Below are 20,921 nucleotides of genomic sequence, written 5' to 3' on the forward strand. Positions count from 1 at the left end.
TAGATGACTTTCCGGAGGACTATACAGTCTGTACAGTATATAAATGTGTGTGTGTGTGTGAGAGAGAGTGAACATAAAAATTGTATGAGATAGTTTTTGAATGATGGTATTTAAGGGTCTAGACACATTGATGGCAAGTGTCCCCTCTGGTAATTTAATCTGCATTCAAAACATGTTTGGATTCATCAAATTATGAATTTATTTATTTGTTTATTAGGTTGATGGAATTACAAAATAAAGTATAAGCTAACTAAACATGTCAGGTGTATATTTCTATATAGTTTCCAAAGTCCTGTTGCAAGTAATAAAAGGCTGTTGAACTGCGAGCTCCAGAATTATCTACACATAAGTGAGACGCCCACAGACTAGAACTCTGTTTGATAACAGGACATTTCAAAGATAGCACACATTTCTCAGCAAGGCGTGGCACAAATTTTGCAATGTTTATTTGACAAGTTTATTTGGAAAAATGTGATTAAATCAAGTCATTTTGACATATTATACAAAATATAAAAATACAAGAAAAGAAAGAAAGAAAGAAAGAAAGAAAGAAAGAAAGAAAGAAAGAAAGAAAGAAAGAAAGAAAGAAAAAGAAAGAAAGAACAGAACAACCATGCTATCACAAAAAAGTGTAATATTTAAATGGCTTGTATGTGGAAAGTTATATGTTTTTCTGTGGAGCTCCTCAAAATGTAAAACAAAACAGTTTACTGCCTTATGTAGGCCTAAGCTTTTTCATTAAAATAACAGATGGATAAGTAATAAATCAATTAACTTCAATTTAATTAATTGCTAATTGATTCAATATAAAATGGATAAAAATACAGCTTTACAAAATATAGCCTTTAGTGAAATAAAGTGTGGCATTCAAAAGTTGCTAAAAGCTTCCAAAGCTTGATAAGTCATCTTTGGGGGTGTGAGGAGGGTCTTGGGTGTTTCTTCCTGATGCCAGTATAAAACAGCCAGTCCTCTTGTCAGAAGTCTACAGAAGTTTTCTGCAAACTAAAGTCATCCTTCCACGATGAGTCTCACTGCCAAAGACAAAGCTGCCGTCACAGCCCTTTGGGCCAAGGTCTCAGGAAAAGCTGACGAGATCGGACATGATGCTCTTTCTAGGTAAGGTTTATTATGGTGTTTTGTAATATGTTAATAGTCATAGCTTAATGTTTTCTCTTGGCGTGTATCTGTAGTTTAATTTAACGTGTCTGCCTATAGGATGCTGGCGGTCTACCCACAGACCAAAACATATTTCTCTCACTGGAAAGATCTGAGCCCCGGCTCTGCTCCAGTGAAGAAGCACGGGAAGACTGTGATGGGTGGAGTTGGTGAGGCTGTCAGCAAAATCGATGATCTTACTGCTGGACTTCTGAACCTCAGCGAGCTTCATGCTTTCCAGCTGCGAGTTGATCCCGCCAATTTCAAGGTAGCCTATATATAAACATGAAAGTTCGTCTTAATTTCGACATTCTCTAGTTGCTGTAAACTGAATTCGCTGTCTGTGTTGTCCTGTTATAGATTCTGTCCCACAACATACTCGTGGTTCTGGCCATTCTGTTCCCCGTCGATTTCACTCCTGAGGCCCATGTTGCTATGGACAAGTTCCTCTCTGCTTTGTCTCTGGCTCTGGCCGAGAAGTACAGATGAGCACGCGTGGTTGTTCAAGACCAGACGGATGCCTGTATAAACATTCGGTCTTATTATGTTGCAATAAACGAGTATGAAAAACTTTAACTAAATGTCTTTGCTGCATGTTTTATCAAGTCACAAACCTGCCGCATTTGCATATATTTAAACAACCTTTCAGAAGTGTTAGCAATTTTAAATATAATCAATCAGCCTGGGAAGTATGGTGATATCTATTGCCTATTAGTTTTTAGTTGTTTTATCCTATTCACCTGTGTCTGCTTGTAAAACGTCGCTTTGTTGTTATATGAAATGAAGACAATTAGCGAATGGAGAGAGACGAGATACGGCGCCGTCTCACATCAGAACACAATATTGTTTATAACCGTTTAATAGATAGCCTAAGACTGCCACCTTGAACATGAAAGTATAATGCTGTTTTAGCATGATACCCATTGTAAACAGTTTTACTGCAAAGTTTAAAATAAAACCTAAAACAACCAACAAATAAACTTATGCAAATAAAGGTAAACAACTTTCAACTTTATAACCTTTGAATTACCAAGCATTGCAAAATAATTTCTGAACCTTAGTGAGTAGCCTAACATCGGTCTATAATTTTTGGGGGGCTGCATAATTCTTACAATTGTATTTTTCAGCATATTTCACTAGTCATTATGACATAAATATATCCTCTTATTTAAAATAAATAAATATATAAATTACTAATTTGCCCGATGTCTTTCTGAGCTCGTGCAATCAAACTTTTATTAAAAATAAACGATTAAATCAATTTCAGTGTAAAATATAGTCACCGATGAACGAGTTATGCAGTTTATTTGAATTAAAAGATATCCATCATTGAAACCTATTCAATTTGAATTTTAATGTGAACGATTAGAATTAACAACAGTGTTCTAGTATCAAGCGAAATCAGCCTTTGCTGAAAATAATATGCACATAACAATAGCTTACTATATCTCACACATTTACGTGATATTTGAATATTTCTGTAGGCCTAAATAGTTTCATAGGCTTCATTTTAATGGTGTGTCCTGAATCTACATTTTCAGCATTGAGAGAACTCTGACCAAAGCAGAATAATAAATAATACAAAAATATATAGCATATATATATTTATATTTTAATTCTTTTTTCTTTTGAATACTTTAAAAACAAATAAACTAATCAACTTTAAATACTACATTAAATTAATCTTATTTGTTTTAGATACTTTGAAATTTAATTTAAAAAATGAAATTGACCAAAACTAATTAATAAACGTAAAAACAATTTCTCGGTACTTTTATTATTATTATTATTATTATTATTATTATTATTATTATTATTACACAATTTGTACGAGACGGGTGGACTTTCAACTTAAAAAATTGGATGAAGGACTTTTCCTTAAATCAAATTATAATTTTAATTTTAATTATTCTATTTGATGAAAAAAACATATCATTGGTGAACTGCGACGACGAGTAAATTTTAGAGCTATTTGATTTATGTTTAGCGTAGACGATTAAAACATTAAATATGGCAACGTGTAGGCTATAAACATTAAAAAGCTGATACTTGTCTTCATGAATTTGTGTTAATATTTGTAGCCTATCTATTTTTAATAAGCTCATTGGACTATTTAGGGAAAATGCTAATTTAATTGTAAACACTTAAACTATTACATCTCTGAAAATATATTTCAACATCCTGTATATAATTGTAAATTTATTTTAGTTTGAGATGGCACAATGCAATGTTTAGGACATTATTCTTTTACAGAAAGACTATATTGCATCATGTGCATTAAATGGTTCGTTTTATTTCGTCTGTTTGTTTAAAGAACTTGAAATATAGCCTAGACCTAATCTGCATTATTAAAGTTCTTTCAAATATTATTATGAGAGGTAGCCTATTCGGATTAGGTTTTGCACGAACGTGCTGCCTATTTTAATATAAGCGATGATCTGTTTGAAACAGTTGTTTTATTTTCTAATCAAAGGTTGTCTTCAGCAGAAGCAATCCCAAAGACACAATGAGTAAATTCACGAGAATATGAAAGAACACACAATGCACTGAATATTGCATTCTGATATATTTATTTGCTTCAACTCAGAAGAACATATTCGAAACATCAGATGATCCTCTGTGCATAAGCAGGTTTAGTATCTAGTGATACTGTCTTCCAAGGGCGGAAACCACGACGGCGATGAATTTCTGAAAAGCGGCCTGGACTGCAGGTGTGAATGCAGCACCCAGTTGTGCAGCAACAACGATGGTTAAGCAATCAGCCAAAAGCTATGGGGGACAGAGAGCAGTGATACATTCACAGACGAGATGCGTGAATATTGAAGTCAGAACAAGACTTAGCCTATTAATGAACGTTATTTGAGCGTCAACTTACCCTGAAGTTGTCAGGATCTACGTGGAGCTTCTCGGAGTGGAGCACACTCAGTTCAGCATAGGTGGCTTTGATATTGTCCATGTTCTTCACAGCCCTGTCCAGGCCACCGAGCACAGTTTTACCGTGAGCAGCAACCATGGGGTTTCCCAAGATGGCAGCGGCGTTGTAGAGGTTTCCAAAATTTCCGAAGTACCGCTGGGTCCAGGGGTACACGATAAGACATCTACGAAACACAATGAGAAGAAATCATTTTATCAGAGTACAGTATCAAAACTACTCTGCCTTAAAGTTAAAGTATTGCTAAGACTCAATACCTTGCCAGGGCTTGGGGACCAACGACGTCGTAGTTAATCGTGGAGAAGACGTCCTGGATGGTGGCCCTCTCAAAGTCTGTCCACTCAACCATGTTTCCGACTTTAGATGTTCAGACTAAACGCCTTTAACAGAAGCTGGAGAATCTTGTGAGGAGAGAGTTTCAGAGATGTACTTTTAAATGCGTTTCGTCACCACACCCCTTAGCAGGCTATTGGGTGATAAGTTTGTGGGTTGGTTCAACCACGTCCATCCAAGAGATGCATATCATACTTACTTTTTAATATCTACAAAGACTTAACTTAAACAGTTAATAACAGTAGTTTGCCAGTAAATAAACTGAAACAGGAAAAGGCCAAACGAGACTGGATTTTGTTCTAAACTTAATTTAAATGCCCTCAGTTTTTAAAGAACAATTATTGTAATCGGATGATTAGTAGTAGCCTAATTAGGATAGACATAAATGTAGACTATAGCCTATGAAGGAATAAACTCTGAACAGAATGTAGTATGAAAAGAGGGTATGTTTTCTCATATCTGCCTCTTCGTTTTTCTCTGACGTCTATATTAGACAAATTGTTTGCTTCTTCTCTCATAGAGATACTTAAGACACCTCATTTGCCGCGTTTTGCCTGTCATCAACGAGTCCCACATCGGACCGGGCAAGACTGTGTGCATAGCATAACTAGAATAACATATAATACAAATAGTAAATAAAGTAGTAGGCTAAGTATTACAATAACATAGGCTAAAGGAAGGAGGTGCGTCCACGTACAGGCTCTTTTCAGCCTTCCTTGAGGTTTGTGTTGTCCTGCTTGCCACTGGATAAAGACAAAGTTAAATGAAAGAAAAATATAAATGGCCACGATCTGATGACGTGCTAAAAATCGCATATTCTTTAGAGATGAGTTGGGTAACTGAAGACAGATGATTTAGCCAACATCAGATCGGGTTGGATCGGACTGGGTTTAGCTCTGTCTCTAATTCTGACAGTCTGATCTGTCCTGTCAAAGTCACTGCTCATTGCACTGCAAGCAAGACTCACTTTCGATTTAGTTTAGTTCATAACATTATATAAGACTTCATAAGAATCATGCAAACTTATAAAGTCTCACCTTTCTGTCATTATCGCTAGCTATTATTGTGGTGGCCAAATAGCTGCTAACATAATGATATAACCATATAATACAACCAGACACGACTATTTATGGGTATATTTAAATTAAATGACCCATCATACCATTGATCAGCTCTACCGAACTTGATTTTCTTTTTTTACCTAGATACGAACTTTCATGAGATCGGGCTGTTTTTACCATGAAACACTGTTAAGTTGTCTTGATTGATTCTGTGAAGCAGCTTTGATACAATCGTGAAAAGCGCTATATAAATATGCTATATTTGACTTGACTATTCAGTCTTACCTGTGAAAGGTTATTCCCCGAAATATGTTTTCGATTGTGTCACGGTTTGTATAAACCCGAGGACTATTTATTTCTTCTGTCCTCTAATCCCGTGTTTTTCTGAATGGTGTCTGAATTATTGGTTTTATTGTGTTATGTCCACATAAGAATGTGTGTTTTAGTGTGCGTAGGCCAATCTATTTTGCAATCTTGTTTTTTTTCAAAGTCTTAAACCACCGGGTTTGTTGGTGGCGCCTTGGGCACGTCATGGCTACTTGCATGGATACTTGCTACTTGCATAATTAATCACAAGTATTGACGGTAATAAATTCAATTAATTGCTAGTTAATTCAATGAAAGTGAATTAAAAAATGCAGCTTTGCAAAGTAGGCTATATTGTGAAATAATGTGGGGTATTAGAAAGTTGCTAAAAGCTTCCAAAGCTTGATAAGTCATCTTTGGGGGTGTGAGGAGGGTCTTGGGTGTTTCTTCCTGATGCCAGTATAAAACAGCCAGTCCTCTTGTCAGAAGTCTACAGAAGTTTTCTGCAAACTAAAGTCATCCTTCCACGATGAGTCTCACTGCCAAAGACAAAGCTGCCGTCACAGCCCTTTGGGCCAAGGTCTCAGGAAAAGCTGACGAGATCGGACATGATGCTCTTTCTAGGTAAGGTTTATTATGGTGTTTTGTAATATGTTAATAGTCATAGCTTAATGTATTCTCTTGGCGTGTATCTGTAGTTTAATCTAACGTGTCTGCCTATAGGATGCTGGCGGTCTACCCACAGACCAAAACATATTTCTCTCACTGGAAAGATCTGAGCCCCGGCTCTGCTCCAGTGAAGAAGCACGGGAAGACTGTGATGGGTGGAGTTGGTGAGGCTGTCAGCAAAATCGATGATCTTACTGCTGGACTTCTGAACCTCAGCGAGCTTCATGCTTTCAGGCTGAGAGTTGATCCCGCCAATTTCAAGGTATATATAACCATGGAAGTTCGTCTTAATTTCGACACGTAGTTGCTGTAACCTAAATTCGCTGTCTGTGTTTTCCTGTTGTAGATTCTTTCCCACAACATACTCGTGGTTCTGGCCATTCTGTTCCCCGTCGATTTCACTCCTGAGGCCCATGTTGCTATGGACAAGTTCCTCTCTGCTTTGTCTCTGGCTCTGGCCGAGAAATACAGATGAGCACGCGTGGTTGTTAAAGACCAGACGGATGCCTGTATAAACATTCTGTCTTATTATGTTGCAATAAACGAGTATGAAAAACTTTAACTAAACGTCTTTGCTACATATTTTATCAACTCATAAACCTGCTGCATTTGCATATTTAAACAACATTTCAGAAATGTTTGCATTTTTTAATGTAATTAATCAACTGTATGGTGATATCAGTTGCCATATTAGTTTTTAGTTGTTTTACCCTTCACCTGGGGTGTCTTGCCTTTACTTGTCCGTGTCTGCTTGTCAGTAAATTATGTTTTAAAACATCGCTTTCAAGTAGGCTATAGCAAATGGAGAGAGATACGGCGCTGTCTCACATAACGTGGCTATAATTATCTGGATGATTATTTATTTATACACTTATTATGCATAAGTATAAAGTTATGGTTATTTAAATAGTACATGTAGCCTACCATTAACACAATGTTACGAGTGAGCGAGCTGCCTGTGACATGATCAGTGTTGTGCAAGTTACTTCCAAACTGTAATACATTAGGTATTACTTGTTACTGTTATTTGAAAGTAATTCATTACCTTACAATATTACTGTCTCAGAATTGTAATGCGTTACATTACTCATGTATTACTTTTGAGTTACTTCCACCAAAATAACTAAGTAGAACTTAACTTTTGGGCTGTAACGATATGCAATATGAAACCGAAATCGCGATTCGCCACACGACTCAGATCCACGAACCTACAGAATCGCGACAAACCTCTTCCAACTCCAGCGTTATTCTCCTTACCGTCCAGATCCAATGCTGCCTTATCTTTAAATTAGGCTATTAGTATTATTTGAAGTTAACATTTGAAGTTAACCACAAAACTAGTTGAGGATAAATTATTGAAAATTGGGGAAGTCCAGCATTATGGACATGACATTTGCAGTCAAAACTTGAAATAAAAATTCTTAGAAAATACTTATATTGAAACAAATATAGGCTACTTCCTTAAAGGACTCCAGACATTAGACAAATATCAGTCTATGTTTTATTTTTAATATTAGGGAAAAGACACACATTCATGCGTGACAAAAAAATAGGAGGCAAAATCGATTTTTTGTAATTCTGTTAATTACACTGCGCAAATCGGATGAGGAAGGGTTGGCTCTCCAGTCTCCATAGAACTTAAAATATTCATTTTATTTTAGTTTTCGTGTTCGCATTTATGAGGAAAAAACAATGTTACAGACGCGACCGCTCTGAACTGGCACTAAAAGACTGCTTTAAAACTTTTACACAGTCTGTTGCCTTTAAGAAGTAAAAGCAGACAATACACTGTAATACAAGCCTCACTGAACATGTAACGAGTAAAATATTACTGAAAATTGATTAGTAATGCCTTACACTACTGCGTTACAGCAAAAAGTAATATGTTACTGTAATGTATTACTTTTGTAATGCGTTACTCCCAACACTGGACATGATAGCTGCCAGGTGCAGACGTCGACCTCCATTGGCCAGCAGCGTGGACGAGATATCTAGCCTATATATATATATATATATATATATATATATATATATATATATATATATAGGCTATATATTGTGCTTACAGCAAAAAAAAAACTTTTGACAAGTCAAAGCCTATATTTTTTATAAATAAACTATACTATTAAAATAAATAATATTGTAAGTAATATTATATTTTTTTTATAGTTCGTCTATACTCCTTGCTACAGCTCAAAATTCTACTTTATTTAATTTAATTTCTTTTAACTTTTCCCCCGCAAAATACAGAGATTCAATTTATTATGACATACAACTTGTGTACAATATACAACATGTGTTAACAATATGTTCAATGTCATCACAATACAAATGAGAAAAGAACAATGATCTGAAAACTAAATTAAAAAAAGATAGAGAAGAAGAACATGAAGGCAAGATATTAATCTACACATCAGTTACACCATACAAATTGTTTCATTTTTATGTTTAGAAAAGAAAAGTTTCCTAAAAAATGTTAGGTAATGTATGGCACTGACATACAGATATATAAAACGGATATTTTAACAGATTTTTTGTAAAGTAAAAATAAAAAATAAATAATTTATTTGCAACCGTTATGTTAATCATTATATTTCTGTCGTCAGAACAGTGCTGCATTGTCATAGGAACATCCTAGGTAAAAATAATTACATTACGTTGTTGCTCCCTTCATCAAGTTCCGCTACATAAAATGACACACTAGTGCCATGCTCACGCCAAATTCCCACTTGAAGAGCTCTGCCGTCTGCCCTTTGAAGGAAGTAGGGCATAGGGAAGCTCACGAGCATTAAGCAAGTCCCAGTCGGCTATGTCACTAATTTGGTTCCCCGAAAACATTTCCGTTGTGCTCTGTGTTACTTGCAGCTTTTCTGTATTTGGTTGTGTTGTGAGCTTTTGCAGCGCGTTTTGTGTATTTGGTTGAGTTGTGAGTACTTGGAGCACACGTGTGTTGTGAAACTGATGAAGATGTTTTCTTAATTTGTGGATGTTTTTTTCTATTTGCATGCGTTTTTATATTTGCACACGTTTTTTTCTATTTGCTTGCGTCTTCTTTAGGTTGCAACACGTTGAACTCTCTCGGCCACCGTAGGGTTTTGCATCAATTATGAAGTATTCTTGTTATAGGTGGTTTGCAGTCACGTGATTGTGTTGATGCACGGAATGCAGATGGAGGGCAAGGAGTGAAGAGCAATGGAGGAAAATCCGTACTATACTACTTTACTATACTGCCTGCCATTGAGGCTGTAGATATCAGCAACTAACTCGTCTTACAGACATACTTTGAAGTTCGGAAACAACTGGTATGTTACACAAACAGCCACATAAGTGTATTTAAACACCTGAATAATGTAATTTTAAGCCACATAAATAATGTATTAACTCACATTTCACGAAGTGATCACTGCACACACACAGGCATTTTCCCATTCGGCTCCTCCCGACCGCAGACGTAGATTTGCAAGGCATTTTTCCAGGTGTTTTTCTGTCAATTTCTTGTATTTTCCCTTCTTATGAACAAGAACTTTGGGCACACGATAAAAACTCCTCGTGGTTTGATCGATTTGAGCAACCATAAACGACGCAAAACATAGGCATTTTGAGTGTGTTATAGTGCTTCCTAAATATAGAAAATCACTTCCTGTCCTCCATCTGCGTTTCGCGCCATGGCAACGCAGTGGCGTGACGTCACGTGAAAACAAGCTATTGTAATTGATAAAAATAACATCATCAGTCAGTGAAATCTGTAACAACGAGCAATTTTATTTCTTTTTTAATCATGATTTTTTTTTTCATTAATATTGAAAAATGTATATTTGTCTTCTGTATTTGTGATAATATGTGTATGGCTCCATGAACTGTAAAACTCTGTAGAACTGCATTTCAACATCCTGTGCAATAAATATAATCAGGCCTATAGTTTTGAAATAGAACTTGATCAGTATTATTCAACTGTTGGTATTATTATGAGAGACATTAGGTCATGCAAGCACTTGCTGCCTATTTTAATATAAGATTATCTGTTAGAAACAGTTTATATCAATGTTTGATTTGTTTTTTTTTTTTTACTTAACTGTTGTCCGCAACAAAAGCAATCCAAAAAAGAGTAAATTCAGGCGAATATAAAATAACACACAATGCATGGAATATTGAATATTGACATATTTATTTGCTTTATCTCAGAAGAAAATATTCAAAACATCAGATGATCCTCTGTGCATAAGCAGGTTTAGTATCTAGTGATACTGTCTTCCAAGCGCGGAAACCACGACGGCGATGAATTTCTGAAAAGCGGCCTGGACTGCAGGTGTGAATGCAGCACCCAGTTGTGCAGCAACAACGATGGTTAAGCAATCAGCCAAAAGCTATGGGGGACAGAGAGCAGTGATACATTCACAGACGAGATGCGTGAATATTGAAGTCAGAACAAGACTTAGCCTATTAATGAACGTTATTTGAGCGTCAACTTACCCTGAAGTTGTCAGGATCTACGTGGAGCTTCTCGGAGTGGAGCACACTCAGTTCAGCATAGGTGGCTTTGATATTGTCCATGTTCTTCACAGCCCTGTCCAGGCCACCGAGCACAGTTTTACCGTGAGCAGCAACCATGGGGTTTCCCAAGATGGCAGCGGCGTTGTAGAGGTTTCCAAAATTGCCGAAGTACCGCTGGGTCCAGGGGTACACGATAAGACATCTACGAAACACAATGAGAAGAAATAATTTTATCAGAGTACAGTTTCAAAACTACTCTGCCTTAAAGTTAAAGTATTGCTAAGACTCAATACCTTGCCAGGGCTTGGGGTCCAACGACGTCGTAGTTAATCTTGGAGAAGACGTCCTGGATGGTGGCCCTCTCAAAGTCTGTCCACTCAACCATGTTTCCGACTTTAGATGTTCAGACTAAACGCCTTTAACAGAAGCTGGAGAATCCTGTGAAGAGATAGTGTCAGATATGTACTTTTAAACGTGTTTCGTCACCACACCCCTTAGCAGGCTATTGGGTGATAAGTTTGTGGGTTGGTTCAAGAGATGCATATCATAGCCTACTTACTTTTCTAATATCTACAAAGACTGAACTTAAACAGTTTATTTTAGCAATATTTGCTGGAAAAAAAAATTAAAACAACAATAGGCCAAATTACACTGGGCTCTGTTCAAAACACAATTTAATAAATCAACAATTTTTTAATAAACAATTATTGTAATTGGAGGATATGCTATCGATTGCATATAGATATAAATGCATAGCTTTTTACGAATATTTTTGTACATGTCTCTTCATTTCCGCTTACATGTTTGTTTTATAGTAGGCTATTGAAGTATTGTAACAGCTAATAACAGCAAATAGTATAGTTAACTGTAGAATAACATAGTAATAAAAATAGTTAGGCTACTAAAACAGTGAGTATTACAATAATATATTATAGGCCTAAGTAAAATACAGGAGGTAGCTGCACTCTTTTGGAAATTCAAAGATCAGTCCAGGCTCTCTTCAGCCTTCCTTGAGGTTTGTGTTGTCCTGGTTGCCACTCCGTATGAATTTTACGAGGTGGCTAATTCGTAACAATTCGTACGACCTCACTCGTACGAATTAGTACGATTTTTGCTAAATCGTACATATTTTACGAATTGGCCAATTCGTATGAATTCGTACGAATGACCTACCCTGACCCCGCCCCTAAATCTACCCATCACATGGGTTTAGACAAATCGTACGAATTCGTACGAGTGAGGTCGTGAGATAGCGTAGCAGAAAATATATACAAATTAGCCACGATTTTGATGGCAAGCTAAAAAATCGCATATTCTTTAGAGAAGAGTTGGGGAAACTGAAGACATGGTTTAGCCAACATCAGATCGGACTGCGTTTAGCTCTGTCTCTAATTCTGACAGCCTGATCTGTCTTGTCAAAGTCACGTGCTCACTGCAAGCAAGACTCACTTTCGATTTAGATTCTATAAGAAGAGACTTAATAAGAATCATGTAAACTTATAAGGTCTCACCTTTCTGATTATCGCTAGATAATAGCTGACTGTGGTGGTCAAATAGCTGCCAACATAATGTTATAACAAAATATATAATACAACCAGACACGACTATTCAGTCTTACATGTGAAAGGTTATTCCCCGAAATATATTTTGGATTGTGCCACGGTTTGTATAAATCCGAGGCATTTTCTTATAATCCCTGCTGTGTGTGTTTTTCTGAATTGTATCTGAAATATTGGTTTTATTCAACACACCAAACTCCTGATCTGTGTTATGTCCACATAAGTGTGTTTTAGTGTGTGCGTATCTATTTTACACTCTTGATTTTTTTAAAGTCTTGGCGCCAATGCTTGGGCACGTCATGGCGGATTGCAGCTATAGGCTATCGTAATTAATCACAAGTATTGACGGTAATAAATTGAATTAATTGCTATGTAATTCAATAAAAGTGAATAAAAAATACAGCTTTACAAATTATATTGTAAAATAAAGTGTGGCATTCAAAAGTTGATAAGTCTTCCAAAGCGATAAGTCATCTTTGGGGGTTTGAGGAGGGTCTTGGGTGTTTCTTCCTGATGCCAGTATAAAACAGCCAGTCCTCTTGTCAGAAGTCTACAGAAGTTTTCTGCAAACTAAAGTCATCCTTCCACGATGAGTCTCACTGCCAAAGACAAAGCTGCCGTAACAGCCCTTTGGGCCAAGGTCTCAGGAAAAGCTGACGAGATCGGACATGATGCTCTTTCTAGGTAAGGTTTATTATGGTGTTTTGTAATATGTTAATAGTCATAGCTTAATGTTTTCTCTTGGCGTGTATCTGTAGTTTAATTTAACGTGTCTGCCTATAGGATGCTGGCGGTCTACCCACAGACCAAAACCTATTTCTCTCACTGGAAAGACCTGAGCCCCGGCTCTGCTCCAGTGAAGAAGCACGGGAAGACTGTGATGGGTGGAGTTGGTGAGGCTGTCAGCAAAATCGATGATCTTACTGCTGGACTTCTGAACCTCAGCGAGCTTCATGCTTTCAGGCTGAGAGTTGATCCCGCCAATTTCAAGGTAGCCTATATAACAACGCATTCTCACCCCAAGGCGTCACCTTTGACCATGCTTCAATATTTGACGTTTTAGGCGCCCTTTAGCGTCACTTACATGACGCGATCCTACGGCGTCATCTAACTGACGCTAAAGGAAAGCGTCAGTTAGAGGACGCGGTTAGGTTTAGGTGTGGGGTGGGGGTAGGGTACACGCGATCCTAGGGCGTCATCTAACTGACGCTAAAGGGCGCCTAAAGCGTCAGATATCGAAGCATGTCCAAATGCTTCCCAAGGCGTCAGTTAGGTGACGCCTTGGGAGTGAGAATGGGCTGTATATAACCATGCCATTTCGTCATAATTTTGACATACTCTCGTAGTTGCTGTAACCTGAATTCGCTGTCTGTGTTTTCCCATAGATTCTGTCCCACAACATACTCGTGGTTCTGGCAATTCTGTTCCCCGTCGATTTCACTCCTGAGGCCCATGTTGCTATGGACAAGTTCCTCTCTGCTTTGTCTCTGGCTCTGGCCGAGAAGTACAGATGAGCACGCGTGGTTGTTCAACACCAGACGGATGCCTGTATAAACATTCTGTCTTATTATGATGCAATAAACGAGTATGAAAAACTTTAACTAAACGTCTTTGCTGCATATTTTTAATTAACCTGTCAGTATCTTTTAGTAAATTATGTTTTAACTTCGCTTTTTGTTGTCATAACAACTAGAAGACAAACGAGTGAAGATATACGAAATATGCATTTAGGCCTAACATCAGAACAACACTTGTTGTTTATAACTGTTTAATACATTCTAAGACTGCCATCATGAACATGAAAGTGATCTTGTTTTATCTCATACTCATAATGAACAGTTTTGGCTACCAATCTAGCATTTAAAATACAATAAAACAACCAACCACAAAAATAAACGAGCAGATACATTTAAACAACTTTAAACTTTAAAACCTTAACATGAGAGAGATTGCTTCAGGCTTCCTCAGCCTTAAGCATAGTTTGTGTATTTTAACAATGCCGAATATTGATCATTCATTGCCACATGAATTATTAAGAAAATATTTTCCCTGTCGGTTTGAGCTCTTGTCGTTAAACTTACAGTAACAATAAACTATGAAATCAATATCAGTGTAAAATATAGTCACAGATATGGATGTCTCATGCAGTTTATTTTAATTATAATTTATAACCATAATTGAAATTATGTTCACTCACGACCGAACGATTAGTATTTACAACAGTATTCAAAATTTGAATATCAAAATAAAATCAGCTTGCTGAAATTAAGCACAATAGTTTACTCAAATCTTTTATTTTAATGTACTTCAAGAACAAATCAACCTTTAAGTCCAAATGATCATTTTAATTTCCTTTGTTTTTTTTTTAGAGGCTACTTCAGACCATAGCTTCAGACACTTCCCACATCTGGTACACATGGGATTCCACACTGTCCAGATGTGGGCGCATCTGGACCGACACTATGTTGCTGTCTTGGTGACGTTTAATTGAGTAAATTAGATGTATTAAATTTAGAATTGATAAACAATTTCTAGGTAGGCTACTTTTTACACCATTTACAAGACAGATGGACCTTTAAACACAATATTATGGATCACAATATTATGCAACTTCAGGCTCTATTAGGGATATCTGGATCACCTCTGAAATAGTTTTCATCTACCTTACCGGTAGAAGTTTTAGTGTTAAACACTAAAACTTCTACCGGTAAGGTAGATGAAAAACCTGCAGTATATGACATGTTCTGAACATGAAATCATAAATCAGAACATGTCACATACTGCAGGTTTTTCGAGTGGTGTTCCTCGGGGTTCTGTCCTGGGACCGATTCTTTTCCTTCTGTATACTCCCTCTAAGACAGATAATAAGCCAGCTTCAGGATGTCTCGTATCACTTGTATGCAGATGACATTCAATTATACTGTTCCTTTAAGCCTACCGAGTTATTTAAACTGTCATCTTTAATGAACTGTCCGAGTAGGATCAAGCAGTGGCTAAATGACAACTTTTTAATGTTGAACTCAGCCAAGACTGAAACTTTAATTATTGCCCCTGAGCAGCAGAGCATCCCTCAGATAAAGAAAAACATTGGTGACTTAGGTTCTTCTGTTCAGCCGAGTCTCAGGAGCTTAGGTGTTGTTTTTGATGCGGCCATGTCTCTGGAGAAACACTCGAAACAACTTGAAACACTCTGGAGAAACACTCGAAAACTGTTTCTTTCAATTAAGGAACATTTCTAAGATAAGAGCATGGGTCACCAATCTCGGTCCTGGAGGGCCGGTGTCCTGCAGAGTTTAGCTCCAACCCCAATTAAACACACCTATACCAGCTAATCGAGGTCTCACTAGGCATAATAGAAACTTTCAGGCAGGTGTGTTGGACCTGGTTGGAGCTAAACTCTGCAGGACATCGGCCCTCCAGGACCGAGATTGGTGACCACTGGATAAGAGCCTTGGTGTCAAAAGCCGATTTGGAGATGATCATTCATGCTTTTATCTCGTCTCGCTTAGACTATTGTAACAGTCTTTTTATTTGCCTTAAGAAGGATCTTTGTCGTCTCCAGACTGTCCAAAATTGTGCTGCCCACACGAGTAAAATGGCACATAGTACTCCAGTTTTAGCGTCACTCCATTGGTAGTGATATTTAGAATGCACTTAAAAATTTTGGTTCTAACTTTTAGAGCCCTACAAGGACAGGCACCCCCATACATCTCTGATCTGATACAGCAACATAGTCTCATGAAAATGTGTATCTATACCACGAATGTCATTTCTCGTGGCATTTATACGCCAAAAATGTTTTTTGCGTGTATATGAACGCATTCTCACCCCAAGGCGTCACCTTTGACCATGCTTCAATATTTGACGTTTTAGGCGCCCTTTAGCGTCACTTACATGACGCGATCCTACGGCGTCATCTAACTGACGCTAAAGGAAAGCGTCAGTTAGAGGACGCGGTTAGGTTTAGGTGTGGGGTGGGGGTAGGGTACACGCGATCCTAGGGCGTCATCTAACTGACGTTAAAGGGCGCCTAAAGCGTCAGATATTGAAGCATGTCCAAATGCTTCCCAAGGCGTCAGTTAAGTGACGCCTTGGGGGTGAGAATGGGCTGGTATATGCTACGCACTAAAAAACCCTGGGGTAGGTTTAGTGGGGAGGGGTGGAGAGTTCGTGCGTATTACACGCCAAAAAGTGCGTATCATATGCACACGAAAAAACGCGTAGGCCTAACATATAGACGCAAAAACTGTTTTGGCGTATAAATGGCACGAGAAATGACATTCGTGCTATACATACGAACTGCGTACATCCTCACGTAGTCTGAGATCAACAGGCCAGAGAGTTGCCCCCTTTACACATTTTAAAACTATAGGGGGACCATTCATTTCAAGTTGTTGCACCCAGGTTGTGGAACGCTTTGCCTCCTTCCATACGCTGCTTGGATTGTGTGGAAAACTTTAAAACTCAGTTGAAAACTCTGCTTTTTAAAGAGGCTTTTAACTAGACTGTATGGTGGTTAGGCTCGTCTGTGTAGCCTGCGTGTTGTTTAATTTGTTTATGTGATGTAATGTAGCCTAACAGCCCATTCTCACTCCCAAGGCGTCACCTAACTGACGCCTTGGGAAGCATTTGACCATGCTTCAATATCTGACGCTTTAGGCGCCCTTTAGCGTCAGTTAGATGACGCCCTAGGATCGTGTGTACCCTACCCCCACCCCACACCTAAACCTAACCGCGTCCTCTAACTGACGCTTTCCTTTAGCGTCAGTTAGATGACGCCGTAGGATCGCGTCATGTAAGTGACGCTAAAAGGCGCCTAAAACGTCAAATATTGAAGCATGGTCAAAGGTGACGCCTTGGGGTGAGAATGTGTTGAGCCTAAATGTAAATGCTTCCTTTTGTTGTGAAGCACTTTGTGAACTTCATCTGAGAAAAGTGCTATACAAATAAATCTTACTTACTTAAATTTAATTTAAAAAGAGGATGAAGGCTGAAAACTAAATTCGTGTTTAATATGATTTCAATTAAACAAATCTGCTCTGTTGTGCTTCAATTGTGAACCATTTTTATATTTAACAAATGAGGCGTCTCTCGTTTGGAAAGAACATTTAAAGTTATTTTTCAACGTGCAATACGTAAACCTAATATTATAAAGGTGGTTAAACAAACCCCATCGAAACTGTTTATTTGGTGCATTCTATTGTTTAATTTCCATTATTGAAAATACACTCAAATGTCTTATATTATCATTATTATTATTATTTTAATTATTATTATTATCATTGCCTTAAAATCAAATTATTATAATTCGTCTTATTCTGAACAAAATAACACCATCAGTGAACTCTGCAACAACGAGCAACAACGATTTTGATTATGTTTTTGGCATAGACGATTAAAACATCTTATAATGGTTTTTCAATGAACATTGAAAGGCTGATATTTGTCTTTATTTGTGTCTATTTCTAACGAGCTCCTTGGACTATGTTGAAGGCTAAATGCACCGTGAAACTCTCAAACTCTATTACCTCTCTGAAAATATATTCCAACACCCTAAATATAAATTCATTTTAGTTTGCGATGGCACAATGCAATTTTGAGGACATTATTTGACTAAATGCATATAATATCCTGTAGGGCCTACATAAAGTGGTTCATTTTCTTTTGTGTGTTTGTTTAATTAGAGTTTGAAATTGGACTAATGCATTTATTGCGGTTATTTAAATAATTGGTTCCACATTATTTCGAATAGTCAGCTTTAGCCATTCTACTGAACTAACTTTGCAACTAAATGCCAACTAACTCTCATTGGAGTATTAGTTGTCTGTCAGTAAACTGTAGTTTATGGTTCGGGTTAGTAGAATAAGTTGAATTGTAGTTGCCAAACTTACAGTTAGAAGAAAACCTGTTGGTTGAGCATCGAAATAAAGTGTTAGATATTAGGCAGACAGTCTGTTCTCTAATGAAAGTTAGTTGACATGCATTGCAAAGTAACTTATAGTTAAAATAATGTCTAAAGTGGACTATCAAAATAAAGTGTTACCGGTTATTTCAACAACAGTATTATTATAGAGGTGCGTGCACGAACTTGCTGCCTTTTAATATAAGATGATCTGTTGGAGACAGTTTTTGTTTTATTTTCAAATCAAAGGTTGTCTGCAGCAGAAGCAATCCCAAAGACACAAAGAGTGAATTCATGCGAATATGAAAGAACACACAATGCACTGAATGTTGAATATTGAAATATTTATTTGCTTCAACTCAGAAGAACATATTCTAAACATCAGATGATCCTCTGTGCACAAGCAGGTTTAGTATCTAGTGATACTGTCTTCCAAGCGCGGAAACCACGACGGCGATGAATTTCTGAAAAGCGGCCTGGACTGCAGGTGTGAATGCAGCACCCAGTTGTGCAGCAACAACGATGGTTAAGCAATCAGCCAAAAGCTATGGGGGACAGAGAGCAGTGATACATTCACAGACGAGATGCGTGAATATTGAAGTCAGAACAAGACTTAGCCTATTAATGAACGTTATTTGAGCGTCAACTTACCCTGAAGTTGTCAGGATCTACGTGGAGCTTCTCGGAGTGGAGCACACTCAGTTCAGCATAGGTGGCTTTGATATTGTCCATGTTCTTCACAGCCCTGTCCAGGCCACCGAGCACAGTTTTACCGTGAGCAGCAACCATGGGGTTTCCCAAGATGGCAGCGGCGTTGTAGAGGTTTCCAAAATTGCCGAAGTACCGCTGGGTCCAGGGGTACACGATAAGACATCTACGAAACACAATGAGAAGAAATCATTTTATCAGAGTACAGTTTCAAAACTACTCTGCCTTAAAGTTAAAGTATTGCTAAGACTCAATACCTTGCCAGGGCTTGGGGACCAACGACGTCGTAGTTAATCTTGGAGAAGACGTCCTGGATGGTGGCCCTCTCAAAGTCTGTCCACTCAACCATGTTTCCGACTTTAGATGTTCAGACTAAACGCCTTTAACAGAAGCTGGAGAATCCTGTGAGGAGATAGTGTCAGAGATGTACTTTTAAATGCGTTTCGTCACCACACCCCTTAGCAGGCTATTGGGTGATACGTTTGTGGGTTGGTTCAACCACGTCCATCCAAGAGATGCATATCATACTTACTTTTTAATATCTACAAAGACTGAACAACATTTTGCCGGGGGGGGGGGGAAACAACAATAGGCCGTATCATGTTTTTAGCCTAACATTTTAATATGTCAACGTTTTGTAAAGAACGATTATTGTTATAGGATGTCATAGATTGTGTATTGATTGAAATAAATAATACATGCATATAAATTAATATTTTGTACATTGGAGAATTCTGAATAGAATTTAGTATCTGAAAATAGGGGATATTCTCCCATATCTCCACCACTTAGACAAATAACTGATCTTCCGAGAGTTGTAAACTACAGAATAATTAAGAAACCGAATAGCATAGCCCAGAGACGTTTGTATTTGACATTACAGTTTCCTAAATAAAATAAAAAAATAATAATTTGAACAACTGTTTATCAATAATAACAGAAAAAAAAATCAATAATGAAATTAAAAGAGATTATCTCCTTCATTTACACTGAATATTTTTGCAAAGTTCGTAAAAAAATTGTTCAGTATAGGCTATATTAAATTTGAACATAGAGAACGTTTGCTATATCATATTCATAACCTCGCACAGGTAACTTCATAATGTTCAAGCCTAGAGAAATGTCTTGCATCACAGAACGAAGTCTTTTAGCGACCTCTGCTGTTCACGTCTATTGAGTTTGCTAATAATAAATACAAATTTAACAGAACTAGTTCATAACTTTGACCAGAAGGGGACGCCTCTCTCTCTCTCTCTCTCTCTCTCTCTCTCTCTCTCTCTCTCTCTCTCTCTCTCTCTCTCTCTCTCTCTCTCTCTCTCTCTCTCTCTCTCTCTCTCTCTCAATTCATTTTTTTCCTGTATACCCTATAATTTGTATTATTATATATTCATAACCTTTGTTCCTTTTTATATTATTACAAGTAGGCATGTGCTATAGGATAATATTCATATTTGAAACCTTTGCTATTCAGTCCACTATGGGCAGTAGGCCTACATCCACTGATTCCTTTCGAGAACATTATTGTTTAATGTCCAAAGGCTTTACATGCATTCTCAAATTAACAGGCCTATGTTACTTATTTGTTTACCAGGCCACAGTCCAGCCACAATTGGCTTTTGAAATCTTGATAGAATAAAGTAATATACAATATATTGACAAAAAAAATGGGATGTGTGCCTCACATGTGAACTTTAATGAGATCCCATTGTTAATTCAAGGGTTTAATATGGAGTTGGCCCACCCTTTGCAGCTATAACAGCCTCAGCTCTTCTATGAAGGGTTTAGGAGTGTGTTTAAACTTTATG

General features: G+C 37.4%; 6 protein-coding genes across 6 annotated transcripts; 3 read left to right on the top strand and 3 right to left on the bottom strand.

Moving 5' to 3' along the window:
• The first annotated feature begins 600 nt into the window (after positions 1-600).
• On the top strand, positions 601-2,268 carry LOC120489290 (hemoglobin subunit alpha-1). Its single transcript, XM_039686036.2, has 3 exons — positions 601-1,116; positions 1,216-1,423; positions 1,516-2,268. Exons 1-3 carry the CDS (start codon positions 1,022-1,024, stop codon positions 1,642-1,644), a joined length of 432 nt encoding a protein of 143 aa, XP_039541970.1. The 5' UTR covers positions 601-1,021; the 3' UTR covers positions 1,645-2,268.
• A 1,440-nt stretch (positions 2,269-3,708) lies between these two features.
• Positions 3,709-4,776, bottom strand: LOC120489281 (hemoglobin subunit beta). The gene is made up of 3 exons (XM_039686025.2): positions 4,345-4,776; positions 4,031-4,253; positions 3,709-3,924 (listed from the first exon to the last, which is right to left on the bottom strand). Exons 1-3 carry the CDS (start codon positions 4,434-4,436, stop codon positions 3,796-3,798), a joined length of 444 nt encoding a protein of 147 aa, XP_039541959.1. The 5' UTR covers positions 4,437-4,776; the 3' UTR covers positions 3,709-3,795.
• Positions 4,777-5,306: 530 nt separating this feature from the next.
• LOC120489292 (hemoglobin subunit alpha-1-like) lies at positions 5,307-7,395 on the top strand. The gene is made up of 3 exons (XM_039686038.2): positions 5,307-6,411; positions 6,511-6,718; positions 6,803-7,395. The coding sequence occupies exons 1-3, from the start codon at positions 6,317-6,319 to the stop codon at positions 6,929-6,931; spliced, it is 432 nt and encodes a 143-aa protein (XP_039541972.2). The 5' UTR covers positions 5,307-6,316; the 3' UTR covers positions 6,932-7,395.
• Positions 7,396-10,596: 3,201 nt separating this feature from the next.
• Positions 10,597-11,405, bottom strand: LOC120489283 (hemoglobin subunit beta). Its single transcript, XM_039686028.2, has 3 exons — positions 11,241-11,405; positions 10,927-11,149; positions 10,597-10,820 (listed from the first exon to the last, which is right to left on the bottom strand). The coding sequence occupies exons 1-3, from the start codon at positions 11,330-11,332 to the stop codon at positions 10,692-10,694; spliced, it is 444 nt and encodes a 147-aa protein (XP_039541962.1). The 5' UTR covers positions 11,333-11,405; the 3' UTR covers positions 10,597-10,691.
• A 123-nt stretch (positions 11,406-11,528) lies between these two features.
• LOC120489291 (hemoglobin subunit alpha-1) lies at positions 11,529-14,086 on the top strand. Its single transcript, XM_039686037.2, has 3 exons — positions 11,529-13,190; positions 13,290-13,497; positions 13,892-14,086. Exons 1-3 carry the CDS (start codon positions 13,096-13,098, stop codon positions 14,018-14,020), a joined length of 432 nt encoding a protein of 143 aa, XP_039541971.2. The 5' UTR covers positions 11,529-13,095; the 3' UTR covers positions 14,021-14,086.
• Positions 14,087-18,737: 4,651 nt separating this feature from the next.
• Positions 18,738-19,539, bottom strand: hbbe1.1 (hemoglobin beta embryonic-1.1). Its single transcript, XM_039686026.2, has 3 exons — positions 19,374-19,539; positions 19,060-19,282; positions 18,738-18,953 (listed from the first exon to the last, which is right to left on the bottom strand). The coding sequence occupies exons 1-3, from the start codon at positions 19,463-19,465 to the stop codon at positions 18,825-18,827; spliced, it is 444 nt and encodes a 147-aa protein (XP_039541960.2). The 5' UTR covers positions 19,466-19,539; the 3' UTR covers positions 18,738-18,824.
• Positions 19,540-20,921: the final 1,382 nt, after the last annotated feature.

Source organism: Pimephales promelas, chromosome 3, assembly GCF_988280905.1.
Source record: "Pimephales promelas chromosome 3, fPimPro1.hap1.1, whole genome shotgun sequence".
Lineage (NCBI taxonomy): Eukaryota > Metazoa > Chordata > Actinopteri > Cypriniformes > Leuciscidae > Pimephales > Pimephales promelas.

Excerpts from the sequence above, each read along its gene's own strand:
- LOC120489290 (XM_039686036.2), top strand. The coding sequence starts at position 1,022 with ATGAGTCTCACTGCCAAAGACAAAGCTGCCGTCACAGCCCTTTGGGCC. Across the intron at positions 1,117-1,215 it reads GGACATGATGCTCTTTCTAG|GATGCTGGCGGTCTACCCAC; the intron begins GTAAGGTTTATT and ends GTCTGCCTATAG. Across the intron at positions 1,424-1,515 it reads TTGATCCCGCCAATTTCAAG|ATTCTGTCCCACAACATACT; the intron begins GTAGCCTATATA and ends GTCCTGTTATAG.
- LOC120489281 (XM_039686025.2), bottom strand. The coding sequence starts at position 4,436 with ATGGTTGAGTGGACAGACTTTGAGAGGGCCACCATCCAGGACGTCTTC. Across the intron at positions 4,254-4,344 it reads GGTCCCCAAGCCCTGGCAAG|ATGTCTTATCGTGTACCCCT; the intron begins GTATTGAGTCTT and ends TGTGTTTCGTAG. Across the intron at positions 3,925-4,030 it reads TAGATCCTGACAACTTCAGG|CTTTTGGCTGATTGCTTAAC; the intron begins GTAAGTTGACGC and ends TGTCCCCCATAG.
- LOC120489292 (XM_039686038.2), top strand. The coding sequence starts at position 6,317 with ATGAGTCTCACTGCCAAAGACAAAGCTGCCGTCACAGCCCTTTGGGCC. Across the intron at positions 6,412-6,510 it reads GGACATGATGCTCTTTCTAG|GATGCTGGCGGTCTACCCAC; the intron begins GTAAGGTTTATT and ends GTCTGCCTATAG. Across the intron at positions 6,719-6,802 it reads TTGATCCCGCCAATTTCAAG|ATTCTTTCCCACAACATACT; the intron begins GTATATATAACC and ends TTCCTGTTGTAG.
- LOC120489283 (XM_039686028.2), bottom strand. The coding sequence starts at position 11,332 with ATGGTTGAGTGGACAGACTTTGAGAGGGCCACCATCCAGGACGTCTTC. Across the intron at positions 11,150-11,240 it reads GGACCCCAAGCCCTGGCAAG|ATGTCTTATCGTGTACCCCT; the intron begins GTATTGAGTCTT and ends TGTGTTTCGTAG. Across the intron at positions 10,821-10,926 it reads TAGATCCTGACAACTTCAGG|CTTTTGGCTGATTGCTTAAC; the intron begins GTAAGTTGACGC and ends TGTCCCCCATAG.
- LOC120489291 (XM_039686037.2), top strand. The coding sequence starts at position 13,096 with ATGAGTCTCACTGCCAAAGACAAAGCTGCCGTAACAGCCCTTTGGGCC. Across the intron at positions 13,191-13,289 it reads GGACATGATGCTCTTTCTAG|GATGCTGGCGGTCTACCCAC; the intron begins GTAAGGTTTATT and ends GTCTGCCTATAG. Across the intron at positions 13,498-13,891 it reads TTGATCCCGCCAATTTCAAG|ATTCTGTCCCACAACATACT; the intron begins GTAGCCTATATA and ends GTTTTCCCATAG.
- hbbe1.1 (XM_039686026.2), bottom strand. The coding sequence starts at position 19,465 with ATGGTTGAGTGGACAGACTTTGAGAGGGCCACCATCCAGGACGTCTTC. Across the intron at positions 19,283-19,373 it reads GGTCCCCAAGCCCTGGCAAG|ATGTCTTATCGTGTACCCCT; the intron begins GTATTGAGTCTT and ends TGTGTTTCGTAG. Across the intron at positions 18,954-19,059 it reads TAGATCCTGACAACTTCAGG|CTTTTGGCTGATTGCTTAAC; the intron begins GTAAGTTGACGC and ends TGTCCCCCATAG.